Here is a 13,293-nt window from a genome sequence, read left to right on the forward strand (position 1 = left end):
ATGTGATTTTAGTCCATCAACATTCGTTTCATTTAAACTTAATTAAAAATATAATTTTGATCGATATTTTTAATTAAATTTAATTATTAATAATATATGTGAAAATTAAAAAATAATTAAGAATGATATGTGGCGTGCCACATTAGCACTCGTTTGCTACTCAACACTCTCGTCGATGATCTACCCTCTAGAGAAAATCAAAACCAAAACGTCAACAATCATGGGACATAGTCAAACTACATTCCGGCTATGCACTAAAATTGAACAACTTTACAAAACAAAATGCTAAGAAGGTTAAGTGTTGTACTTGCACCCCACATGTTTTATATCCTTCCCTCTGTTTTCTACTTTTCTTGATGAACCAAATCGATAGGAAGTATTCTCAACGCAAAATCATTTCAGCTCCTAATCTCTCGGCTTAAAATTCCCTGAAACAAACAAAGCATTACTCCTACCTTTTATTCTCTAAAATACAACCATCTATCTCAAATCAGAACACCTTTAGTTGGCAGTAGTGTATTTATTATAATACTACAACAATATCATTGACTTTGAATCAAAACCATACAGTCTCCTAGAAAAACAAGATAGAATTGAAGAAATAATCACGTCACTTTCAAATGTCTGGCCAATCCCATTAATTTGTTGTGGGAGTTTGTTTACCTTCACACTTGTGAGTGCAAATCGTTTTCTGTTTCCATTCTGTTGCCGGTGAAATAAAATCTACTACTTCACGCGTGTCGTTTGAACTTTGAACAAATAATAATATACTAACTTTGAATCCCACCCAACCACTCTCCGTCTCCGTCAACTCACGCGCCCCATACCACCACAAACAAGAAACCAATGCGCCCCTTGTATCACCCTTCCCCTGTTATTTGACTTACTTATCTCTTGCCAACTCATCTTGGCTCAAATGCTAACAACATACCCTTTCGCTCGTAAAGTTGTGTGTTTGATTCTTTTAATTTACTAAAATAAGGGTTATGTTATCTTTGTAAGTAAGCGATATGAGACCTGCTCTAACTTGTAGTAGTTGTGGTTCTGACCCGTAGTAGTGACTGGTTACCGATGCTAGCCAAACTTATATTCACCCAAACAATTTTATCTCACCTCTCATATGCTACCTCTCAATTCATAATTCCAATTTTCAACCTTACACTTCAGCCACCCACTAACCTCCATTTCTATATATACACATAATATGAACACTTTCACCTCCACTTTCCAAATTTTCTCATATATCACTCTCAACACATAAGCCTTATAAATAATTGAATTGCAATCCAATCCAATCCAATAATCCATCCAACACCATACAATTCCATTCTCATTATCTTCATTCCAAAACAGAAATATATTTACCAAAGCTACATCATACAATACAATTAATTAACTATATACTAGCTAGCTAGCTAGCAATGGAGATTCAGCATAACCAACAAGAAGCATGGTCAGAAACAGAGAGCGAGGGAAGCAGAAGGGGCAACCGAGTGGGCTTCAGTGGGCCGATAAGCGGGCCACTGAGCGGGCCCATACTCTCCCACAAGCGAACCGGAAGCAAGAACATGAGCGCGAGGTTCAAAGACGACGACGGCGAAATGGTGGAGATCACCCTGGACGTGCGCGACGACACCGTTTCAGTACAGAACATTCGCGGCGGCGACTCCGAGACGGCGCTCCTCGCCAGCCGTCTAGAGATGCGGCCGTCGTCGTTCTCCGCTCGCCTGAGGCAGGTTTCGCAGGAGTTTAAGCGCATGACGTCGTTCAGTGCCTTTGATAAGGTTGATCGGACCAAATCCGGCGCCGCTCGCGCCCTCAAAGGTCTCAAATTCATGACCAAAAGTGCTGGTACTGAAGGTTGGGTTCAGGTTGAGAAACGGTTTGATGAATTGGCTGTTGATGGAAAATTGCCCAAAACACGTTTCAGCCAGTGTATAGGTATGTATGAATTTCATCACTACTTTCACATTTGCTGAATTGCGCCAACAAGCACGCGCCTTTTGAGCCTATCTGTTCGGGCTTGAAGCGTGGAGAATGCAAACTTTAAATCGATGTTAGTCAAACAAATAATTATGCATATGATGAATTGCCCGAACAAGCACGTTTTGTGCCAGTCCTTTTGAGTCTCGGCTTGAAGTGTAGAGAATTCACAATTCACTTATCATGTGCTTCGAATTCTTTTGTTTAGGTTTGACGGGTAAATAATGCATAGTTCACTTAATTCCTTTTTAATAGAAGAATTGAGAGTGCGGAAGATCGATGTCAAATAAACAATTATCTAATAAATTAAATTTTTGAGTATGAATAATTTATATTATTATTTTTAACAGTTGTGTTGTTGTTGGTGAATTTGATGTTTAAACCAGGAATGAACGAATCGAAGGATTTTGCGGGTGAATTGTTCGATGCGTTAGCGCGTCGTCGAGGGATAAGATCAGCTTCCATTAGCAAGGATGAGTTGCGTGAATTTTGGGAGCAGATTACAGATCAGAGTTTTGATTCAAGGCTTCAGACATTTTTTGACATGTGAGTGAGACTTTCATTTCATCTTCATTTTTATGAATTTCATTTTCAATAGGATTTTTGTTGTTGTTGTCGTTGTGCTAGTAAACTGTTGCTTAATTAGGATATTCCTGAAGAAACGTAGTTTAATTTGGCTTCTTGAAAGAGACTGGTTCTGTTGGGCTGGGAATTAAAATATTGTCCATATTTGGACTAATATCAAATTAGAGTGCTCAGTTGAAAGTGGTTACATATGGTGTGGACTTTTCTTACAAAATTTATCACTATGATGACTTGATATATCCAAACCGCATTTGGCGGAATTTGCATTAATTAGAAACCGTGCCTCATAGTATATACTTTTTTTTTTAAAAGATCATAGTATATACTTAATCTTAGCAGTAATAAATTTATATTTATTTTATATCATATTCGTATGCCATAATTTAAAATTCCCTCATGAATATTTCACTACCACTTAGTGGTCTTTGAAATAAAGTAAAATTTTAGAAAGCTGAAAAATTCTTGTAATGTTAAGCATTAGCTGAAAATTCTTGATTATTGTTTTTCATGTACCAAAAATAAGGGTAGACATGAAAAACAATAATCAATGCTTCATAGATATTGCAAAATGATTAATATTATAGGAAAAAAACTAAATACAAAGTAACTTATAATAGAGGATAGATGAAGTCCTAAAAGTTATACAACTATTTTCTATAGAATATTTTTATCAGCGTTCAAAATAACATTTTTTTCTTCAAATTTTGACTTTAATATTATGCATCGATATTGTAAAATAGTTTTACATAGTCATCTAATTCAAATGCATTCGGTTGTCATGTCATAATTAAATTAAATTGAAGAGATATGATTGAATGAATGCATGCGTATAAACTAAAACTCTTTATACTGTTAGTGCGTGCAAATTAAATCCAATTCTTTAAGGTTCAATTTTTTTTAAAACTAAAAATGGTAGAACAGAAAGAAAACACCTCCATACTATCAACGTGGCATCAGTAACATGTTGGGGAGACCAGCAAAAATCTACCCTTAGATAAGAGTGTCATGTGATCTCCTTAAAAAAGATTGTCAACCAAGTAAGAATGTTACAATTATTTGATTCACGCTTCAACGTACTCTTGTTGAAAATTTATAATAGAAGTGAAATAGTAATAATGAACAGGCAGAAAACATTATTAAATACTTTGGTTATCTAATTAATGATTTGGTTGTTGACTATAGAAAAAAAAAATACAAGGAATTAGCAGCTATAATTGAACTTTGAAGAACATAAGTTATGCATGTCTTTGTTAAAACAAAATTATATTTTAGCAAAATGTCATAAACGTTGTACTTTTTAATGAGTTTAATTTCTATGCACCGACGGTGTAAAGTTTTTTTACACCGTCAACCAATCAGATTTCAAGGATGTGAGAAAATCTCTCTTTTTATTTAATTTCATTAATTGACGTGGCACATCCTTGAAATCAGATTGGCTGACGGTGTAAAGAAGTGCATCATCCTTTTTCTCCTTTTTAATTACTTACTCTCTAAATTGTAAACTTACCTCATGCATGTCTGCAGGGTGGACAAGGATGCTGACGGAAGAATTACGGAAGAAGAAGTAAAAGAGGTAAGAGTTTAAAGAATAAAAGTGAAGTATCCCAAATGAATATTTACTACTATATTATCATTTTTATTTTAAAGAAAATTCAAATCTTGATTGTTGAACTTGGAAGAGGGAAAAAATCACCCACTAATTACTGAGTGAGTGACAATTAGATTTATTAAAACTCTGATTTCTAATAATATGGCAGATAGCTTATTTTACTAGACTTGTGTAGGTTGACCATTAATTGTGTTTATATGATTCATTTAACAGATTATCGCCCTAAGTGCTTCAGCTAATAAGCTGTCAAAAATACAAGAGCGTGTAGAGGAATATGCTGCCCTTATCATGGAGGAGCTGGACCCAAGCAACCTTGGATACATTGAGGTTTCTATTCTATTCTACACATGAAAAAATTCAAAACAAATCAAGTTGATATTAGTTAAAAAATGGCACTCATAAGTGGTTAATTTGAAAGTGGTAGTGTTTCTATGATTAGTCGTTGTTTTTTAATCTTATTTTCAGTAGGTGCGCTGCGTTCTTGGCCATATATTATGGGTGCTTCTTTTTGTTGGCATATTTTGCACGTCTATTATCTTTTCTGCCGGCCATTGAGAAAAGAGAAACTAGCTAGCTGAATACAGCCCATTAACCAGACGAAACAATTAATCTCTTGGGCCACATAAAAAATGAAAATCAACAAAACCATTAGTAAGAAAAGGGCCTGGGAGGTCTTAATAAAACTGGACTAGTTATAGAATAACAGTATGCAAATTTTCATTTTAATATCTCGGATATATGAATGAAATATACCTACAATTCTAAAAAAATTGGTTCTCTCCAATTATGATAGTATGAGAAAATTAAATAGATTAAATGGCCAAATCTAGAGAACTTTCTTTTCCTGCCCAATAAGATTCTTGTTTTGTTATCTTCTTATGATAAATGATTGGGTGATGATACATAAACATACATTTTCTTTTAGACATCCTTCAGACATACTACTTTGTGGCTGTTTTTAACTCCCCCAACATTTTGCGGTGGTTTTTACCCCCATAAAATAATATGTCTAATGGATGTGAAAATTGTATGTCTATGTATACTTTCCATTAATTATTTGAAGCATCAAACTATGCAAGTAATAAACGGTACTAAGTGATGTGAAAATTGTATGTCTAATTACTTACTGTTCATGTCATGATTTCATATGACTTAGCAGTCATATATTTTGAGTTAGCAAGGTACACACACCATATATAGATTTCTTTGTTAAAAGTAGATATATTTATGCATTGAATCTGTGCGATTTCATGCAGTTGTACAACTTGGAAACGCTTCTTTTGCAAGCCCCAGCACAATCAACCCACATAAACACAGATAGTAGAGTGTTGAGCCAAATGTTGAGCCAGAAGTTAGTCCCTACCAAGGAGCATAACCCCATCAAGCGGTTATGCCAAGCGCTAACATACTTTATACAGGACAATTGGAAACGTATTTGGGTTTTGGTCCTGTGGCTTTCTATTTGTGCAGCACTTTTCACTTGGAAATTTATGCAGTACAAGAATCGTGCCGTGTTCGACGTCATGGGCTATTGTGTCACAACAGCTAAGGGTGGCGCTGAGACACTCAAATTCAATATGGCCTTAATCTTGTTCCCTGTCTGTAGAAACACCATCACTTGGCTCAGAAGCAGGACTAAGTTAGGAATGGTGGTTCCATTTGATGACAACATAAACTTTCACAAGGTAAAATAACTATGCTGTTACATTAATTAGTTTCATGGCTTTTTTTTTAATTATTTTGATGATGTTACTTTACTAACACTAAATGACCAAATATTTGGATCTTCTCTATTTATTTAGGTGGTCGCTTTCGGCATTGCAATTGGGGTTGGGTTGCATGTAATTTCGCATTTAACTTGTGATTTCCCAAGGTTATTACACGCCACAGATGCAGAATATGTACCTATGAAACCATTTTTTGGGGATGACAGGCCTAACAACTACTGGTGGTTCGTGAAAGGTACTGAAGGTTGGACTGGGGTGGTCATGGTGGTGCTTATGGCCATAGCTTTCGTTTTAGCTACACCTTGGTTCCGTAGAAATAGGCTAAACCTCCCCAAACCTCTAAAGAAGCTCACCGGTTTCAATGCCTTTTGGTACTCTCATCACCTTTTCATTATCGTCTATGTGCTTCTTATCATTCACGGATACTTCCTTTACCTCAGTAAGAAATGGTATAAGAAAACGGTATGCAATCTCGCTCAAATATGCACATTTTTCATTCCCTTTTCTGTCTCGCACGGAAATTTCTTCTTCTTCTTCTTGTTTGCTGATTTTGGTTACAAAAAATTCACTGGCATAGACATGGATGTATCTCGCCGTTCCTATGATACTGTATGGAGGTGAAAGGCTGATTCGTGCTTTTAGGTCGGGCTACAAGTCTGTGAGGATTCAAAAGGTACACATTTTCAAAATTAAAATTTTGACTCCTCTGTTTTTAGTTAATCGTGTCATTAATGATGTTATGAATGAAATTTTGACGTTGTTCTTTGGAAAATGCAGGTTGCAGTGTACCCAGGAAATGTACTAGCATTGCAAGTATCTAAACCACAAGGATTTAAGTACACAAGTGGCCAGTATATTTTTGTTAACTGTTCTGATATCTCCCCATTTGAATGGTTTGCAACTAATTTAAGCTCAAAATTCCTATTCTTATTGTTATGATTTCCATTATTCATATAGAAAGGGTGACCAATAGAAAAGTGAAATTAATTGTGCTATACATGTATCTGTCACTAGGCATCCCTTTTCTATCACATCAGCTCCGGGAGATGACTACATAAGCGTTCATATTCGAACCTTAGGCGACTGGACATCACAACTTAAGGCTATTTTCGCCAAAGTAAGTTTTGCACAAGAGAAGAAAATTTTGTTAATTTTTATAGATTCTTGTGATGTTACAGGTTGTACATTTTATAAATGTTCATGGCATATATAAATGCTTATTGTTGGATCATTGCCATTGATACAGGCATGTCAACCATCAACTGACGACCAAAGTGGTCTTCTGCGAGCTGATATGTTACCAGGAAGTAGCAAACCACCAAGGTATGCTAAGTTATCTTTAATGTTGTTTGTGTTGGAATGCAAGTGTAAGAATGATGTCCTACATTAGTTAAGAAGTTGAAGATGAGATGTGACCCACACATACCCAATGCCTTAAAGTTTTGGAAAAATATGTTGTGTCGGATTCTCTTGGTGCTCTTATTTGTTGGTCCATTGGTGCATGATCTTTTGCTTTTAGCTCTCAGTGTTACTCCTAGAGTTATAAGGGTATAATTAAAAATAAATAAGTGATCATGAACCATAGCACAAAATACTATCATTGAATTGCCAGATACCTTCATTATAATCCTAGTAATACTCAAACAAATTTCAGGATGCCAAGGCTCCGGATTGATGGACCATATGGAGCTCCAGCACAAGACTACAAAAACTATGAAGTCCTCCTTCTTGTAGGGCTTGGAATTGGCGCCACCCCTTTGATTAGCATACTTAAAGACGTGCTAAATAACATCAAGAACCAACAAGACTTGGAAGAAGGAGAGGTAGAAAGCGGAATCAAGAATAGCAAGAAAAAATCACCTTTTGCCACGAAGCGAGCCTATTTCTATTGGGTTACTCGCGAGCAAGGTTCCTTTGAATGGTTTAAAGGGGTGATGAATGAGGTAGCGGAGAACGACAAGGAAGGGGTAATTGAGCTGCACAACTATTGCACAAGCGTGTATGAAGAAGGAGATGCTCGCTCAGCTTTGATCACAATGCTTCAGTCTCTCCAACATGCCAAAAGTGGTGTGGATGTAGTTTCTGAGACAAGGGTCAAGACACATTTTGCTAGACCAAATTGGCGTAATGTCTTTAAACATGCAGCTCTCAAACACCCTGACAAAAGAGTTGGTAAGTATTGATTTAAATTTGCTGTTAATTTTGATTGCGCAATTTTAACTTATCAAATATTGCTTAGCTAATTTCAAATCAACTAATTCAATTTTAGGTGTTTTTTACTGTGGGGCGCATGGATTGGTAGGAGAACTTAAGAAGTTTTCCTTAGACTTTTCCAGAAAAACAAGCACCAAGTTTGATTTCCACAAGGAAAACTTTTAGATTATTTTGTCATAATTCTTTTTTTTCTGTGACACAATACATAGTTAAATGTAGTTCGATCAAATTTTATTGTAGAGCTATATGTATAGTCTAGCTGCATTTGCTACGACAAATTGTATACATGTATGAAAAAGTTGTCTTCACCTGTAGTATGAAGTGGATAGTGAAGTTGAGGGCACTCAAGCAATTAAATCATAAATTAATTATAAGTTATTTTTTATGTAATAATTCTGTACAACACATTTTGTAATAGTATTTTTCCTCTCATTATTTTTCTGTTTTTTAGAGAAAAATAAGTTATGTCTTGCACTCGCCTCTGCATTATTCATAATTCATTAACTCTCATTAACTGTCATATTTATATTTTCTGATTTTTTAGTAATTTAAATATTAAATAGTTACATATTTTCAAAAATAATTAATATTGTATTTAATAGTTATTAATGACATTAGAATAATTAATAAATGTAAATTGTGGTTTTTTATGTTGTATTAATTTGACATTTAATGGTTTTTAATGATATTAGAATAATTAATAAAAGTCAATTGTGATTTTTCTACCATTAAGATGTATGCTGACAATTTTTTTAACTATTATTGTGATTTTTTATATTACAAAAAAAATTGAATGTAATATCTTACGTTTAAAATGATATCAAATATGTCATTAAAAAATTGATATCAAATAATTTTAAAGGATTGGGAGGGATTGGTAGCTCACATGGTAGAGTTAAGGGTAATTGTAGGTGAATGACCAGGGTTCGAACTCTGAGGAGGGATAATTTGTACTAATTTATTAACAACTAACATTTGTCTATAAAAAACAATTTTAAAGGATTGGTTTAGAAATTAACTCAATAATTTTGTATTTTATGTTTTCGTATATACATCTGAAAGATTAAAATGGTTTTGATATATTGATTCAAAGCACAACAAATTAGAAAAAAAAAAGGAATTAGAAAAATAAATTTGAATAGATGATATGCGTATTTAAAAAAAGAAAAAACGAGAGAAGAAATATGAAAACGTATGATGTATGTCGACAGAGTACTCTTATTTCATTCGTGCATGGCACAAGATCAATACTAGTACTATATTATTTTCGGAACCAAAAAGTAACAACTTCGACAAGTGTAACTCTCATTCTATGTCTTTCTTTTCACAAGCTTTCTCTCTCATACTATAATTAGTAGATAGATGATGTCATATTTATATTTTCTTATTTATAAGTAATTTAAATATTAAATAATTTCATGTTTTAGAAAATAATTAATGTATTAATATTGCATTTACTAGTTATTAATGATATTAAAATAATTAACAAAAAATGAATTTTGTCTTTATATATATAAGTGAGAGCAATGTTTTTTTTTAACTTAAAGTGAAATCAATGTTTATTGTAAAAGATAAGAGCATTAAATCGTGACCGTATGATTTTACATTAATGATCAAGATTAAATTGTAATTAATGATCATGTGACTTTTTTAAAAAGTTATGTGACTTTATGTTTTAATCTTGACCATTGATATAAAATCATACGGTCACGATTTAATGTTTTCATCACTTATAATAAACGTTACTTTCACTTGATACGCTCCATATATATAATAATTAAAAGGAATATCAAATAAAATTCAAAAGATCTCAACATATATAGAAATAGAGGAGTGCTGATAAGTCATAACATTTTCTTTTTGAGACTCACTTATTGATGATATACCAATTCTAGCTGATATTCAATTCCTGATCTCTCCTGTACCATGGTCTGCTGATTGGACAAAACTACCATGTTTTGAGATTTAAAGTGGCCCTGGTCTTATTTATCTCTTAGTCCACAGACATTTTTGGAGGTGGCCAGGTGGGTTTTAGATAGTTTGTTCTGTTTCTGCTGTGATACCTATTGCTGAAAATTAGTTCTGGAGTGGTTATTGGCTTTGGCTTGCGGTGTTAGAGTGTATGGAAGCTATGTGATTGTGTATGCTGTCTCTCGCCTCTGCTGCTTGGGTCCTTTTGTTTCTCTTTTAGCTGTTTTTGGAGCTATTATTGTTTTTGCTCTATACGTGGTGTGCTGTGTCTTTTGTTTTTTTTTTCTTCTAGTTTTTAATTAGTTGTAGTTTGTTTTCTAATCTCTTTTTGTTAATTCCTTGTATTTGGAATTAAAAGCTCACTTGGGAGAGTTTGTTCCCAAGATTTTTATTATCTAATATATAATTCTCTTTAAAAAAAAATCAATGCATTACAAACTGATATGAGATTGTCGGCAAAAGACCCTTAATTTGTAAATGAGTTGATTTTTGTAGTGCAAAATGCTAAATTGAAAGCTTTTAAAAGGAGTTTTAATTGAAATGATTATGCTTACTTTAAATATTTTAAAAAAATTATTGTGCTTTTGTGGTCTTTTCATCATCATTTGTTCTTATATAGGTTTTTTCCCAAATGACCAAAATTGTTGCAAATTTTTTAAGGACCAATTTAGATTTGTCCCTATATATATCACATGAAAAAAAACACATTTAACCTTTTGTTTATCACAATTCATTTCATTTACTTTCAGTTAAATATTCAATCACAAAGAGGAAAAATGTATTTCCACTAGTCCTCAAAATTGGACCAGCATATTCTCTCCCCCCTCCCCCCTAAATCAATATCTAAATTTCTTCGGTTATCACTAAGTACAATAATCACATTTTTATCATTATTACAAATCTTTTTAATAATGACCAAAAAAATTATTAAAATGATTTTTAATTAAAAAAATTAGATTTTTAAAAATAATATATTAAATATTTATAAAATTTTATTTTAACAAATTTATTAATATTTAAATATTTTTATATATGAAATTAATTTCATGTTGCCAATGTGTATTAGTCGCAGCAGTTAAAAATGATTGTTTAAATGGTTAAAGGTTCGATCATTTGAATCCACAATCTTATAGAGATATTTGTATTTTGCCATACTCAAACCAAAATTGTGAGAGCTATTTCGTAGAATAAAAAAAACTAATATTTACTTTATTATTTTTATCAATGCAATTTGGCATTACACGTATAGTTTATCAATTATCTATTAATTGTCGCACTTACCAATAATATCTAACAAAAATGAATTCCTTAAATATCTAATCGAAGATTCGACGATATTTACCTTGCAAAACCAATTAATTATCACATCCTAGATACCAAAAATGACATATTTCGCTATTAATGAATGATAAATGCAATCTTGCTTGCACCTAGTATTGTCGCACCCTATTAGAACAAAAATAATGACACATTTCGCTTTTATTTAATACTACTTGAATCGGAGGCGTCACAGTGAGCAACTGACATACTTCTAGATAACAAAATGGATCTTCTAATTACATTTTAAAAACAATTGCTGATGAATAAGATGACCTCAAATGAAATGGGGTCAAATAAAGTTCAACGTACGAGAATAACAAAGTTTTTAAATGTTCGTGAAAGGGTAACCAAGAAGAAAAAAATAAAAACTTAATTTTCAATGTTATATAGAAATCTTGTTATGTTTTATATAACTCTTAAACCCTACTTGAAGAGACATGATCATTAAAAATAATTTCAAGTACCGTAGAATTTATATTTAAGGTTATCTAGGCCGGTTAGCAACTTTATTTCAAAAAAAAAAAGGTTAGCAACTTTCTTATACAATTAAATTTAAAATTGAATTGAATTAATGAGTTGTGTATGTTAATATACAAAGAATTTCACGAAAATTTTCACTTTAATTAAAATAAAAAATTAAGGTAAATATTGATCCGACGTCACATAGTGTAATTAGCAGGGCTGGTCCCGACATTTTGGAGGCCCTGGGCAAATAATAAAAATGGACCCCTAATAAAGAAAAATATCTCTTGGAGATACAACTGCCAGATACCTTTACATAAAAGTAACATAAATACTCCCTCCGGTCCTATTTATAAGCAATAAAAAAAAATTCACATAGTTTAAGAAATGTAGTTAAACTAGATAAAATGCATTAAATTTGTCTTAAATTAAAATGAACTTCCAAAATTACCCTTTGTTATTAGTGTTGGAAAGTGGAAAAGAGAGAGAATAATTAATGAGACACATTTTACAAGTTAGAATTAATAAGGACATCATTGGAAAAAATTAATTAATATAGCTCAAACTTTCATTTGGTTCTTATAAAAAAGACCAAGATTTTTCTTCTCTTTCATGCTTATAAATAGGACCGGAGGGAGTAGTTGCTAACCACTAAACCAACTAGAGTCATTAATAACATCTTAAACATTAATTATTATAACTAAATTGTTTTTTTTGAGAAAAGTTTAATGTAAAATTTTTTTTTGGGGCTCCTTCTTTTTGGAGGCCCTGGGTTGTGGGCCTGCTTGCACAGGCCCACAGCCGGCCCTACTGATTAGATGTCAATGTAAAATTATTTTTGATTTTACACTGAAACTAGCTAGCAGTTTCTTGTTGTTTATTTTTTGATACATAGGAAATTAATTTTTTTATATATTATCAAAGCGTATTTTTAATTTATTTTTTGTCCCAATTTTCAAAATTTAATAAAAGTAAGTAAAATATTATTTTATCATCATTAACAAGAATATGTTTGGCAATACCTAGCTAATACTGTAAGTTAATTGAAAACTGAAATTTTAGCTGAAATTTTTTAAGCTAACTAATAGGTAAAGACTGAAAGCTGAAAAGGTAGTTGATTGCGAAACTAACGGTTAAACAAATTTAATTTTTAAATCAAATGATACAAAAAACAATACTTATATATTTACACATGAATACCAATACGATATTAGTTTTAAATTTACACGATAAATACAACAAATACCAATGAACAGTAGTTTTTATATTTAATATTATTTCATTTACCCATAAATACCAATACGATATTAATTTTAAAATAATTATCACTTAGCATATTTTAATTTAATTTTAATTGTTTTTTATTTTATTTTTATTTTTATAAATTTTATTATACTAATAGGATAATAAAAGTAAAATTAT

At 32.2% G+C, this 13,293-nt stretch overlaps 1 protein-coding gene across 1 annotated transcript; it reads left to right on the forward strand.

The window, feature by feature from the left end:
• The first annotated feature begins 1,211 nt into the window (after nucleotides 1-1,211).
• On the forward strand, nucleotides 1,212-8,553 carry LOC130717189 (respiratory burst oxidase homolog protein B-like). The gene is made up of 12 exons (XM_057567326.1): nucleotides 1,212-1,941; nucleotides 2,370-2,529; nucleotides 4,093-4,141; nucleotides 4,391-4,504; nucleotides 5,434-5,862; nucleotides 5,980-6,366; nucleotides 6,482-6,577; nucleotides 6,682-6,797; nucleotides 6,919-7,021; nucleotides 7,151-7,227; nucleotides 7,559-8,076; nucleotides 8,174-8,553. Exons 1-12 carry the CDS (start codon nucleotides 1,422-1,424, stop codon nucleotides 8,281-8,283), a joined length of 2,679 nt encoding a protein of 892 aa, XP_057423309.1. The 5' UTR covers nucleotides 1,212-1,421; the 3' UTR covers nucleotides 8,284-8,553.
• Nucleotides 8,554-13,293: the final 4,740 nt, after the last annotated feature.

This window comes from Lotus japonicus, chromosome 5 (genome assembly GCF_012489685.1).
Source record: "Lotus japonicus ecotype B-129 chromosome 5, LjGifu_v1.2".
NCBI lineage: Eukaryota > Viridiplantae > Streptophyta > Magnoliopsida > Fabales > Fabaceae > Lotus > Lotus japonicus.

Bases quoted from the DNA above. Each gene is read 5' to 3' on its own strand.
- LOC130717189 (XM_057567326.1), top strand. From the start codon at position 1,422: ATGGAGATTCAGCATAACCAACAAGAAGCATGGTCAGAAACAGAGAGC. The intron at 5,863-5,979 runs GTAAAATAACTA...CTATTTATTTAG, and splicing joins ACAACATAAACTTTCACAAG to GTGGTCGCTTTCGGCATTGC. The intron at 7,228-7,558 runs GTATGCTAAGTT...AACAAATTTCAG, and splicing joins GGAAGTAGCAAACCACCAAG to GATGCCAAGGCTCCGGATTG.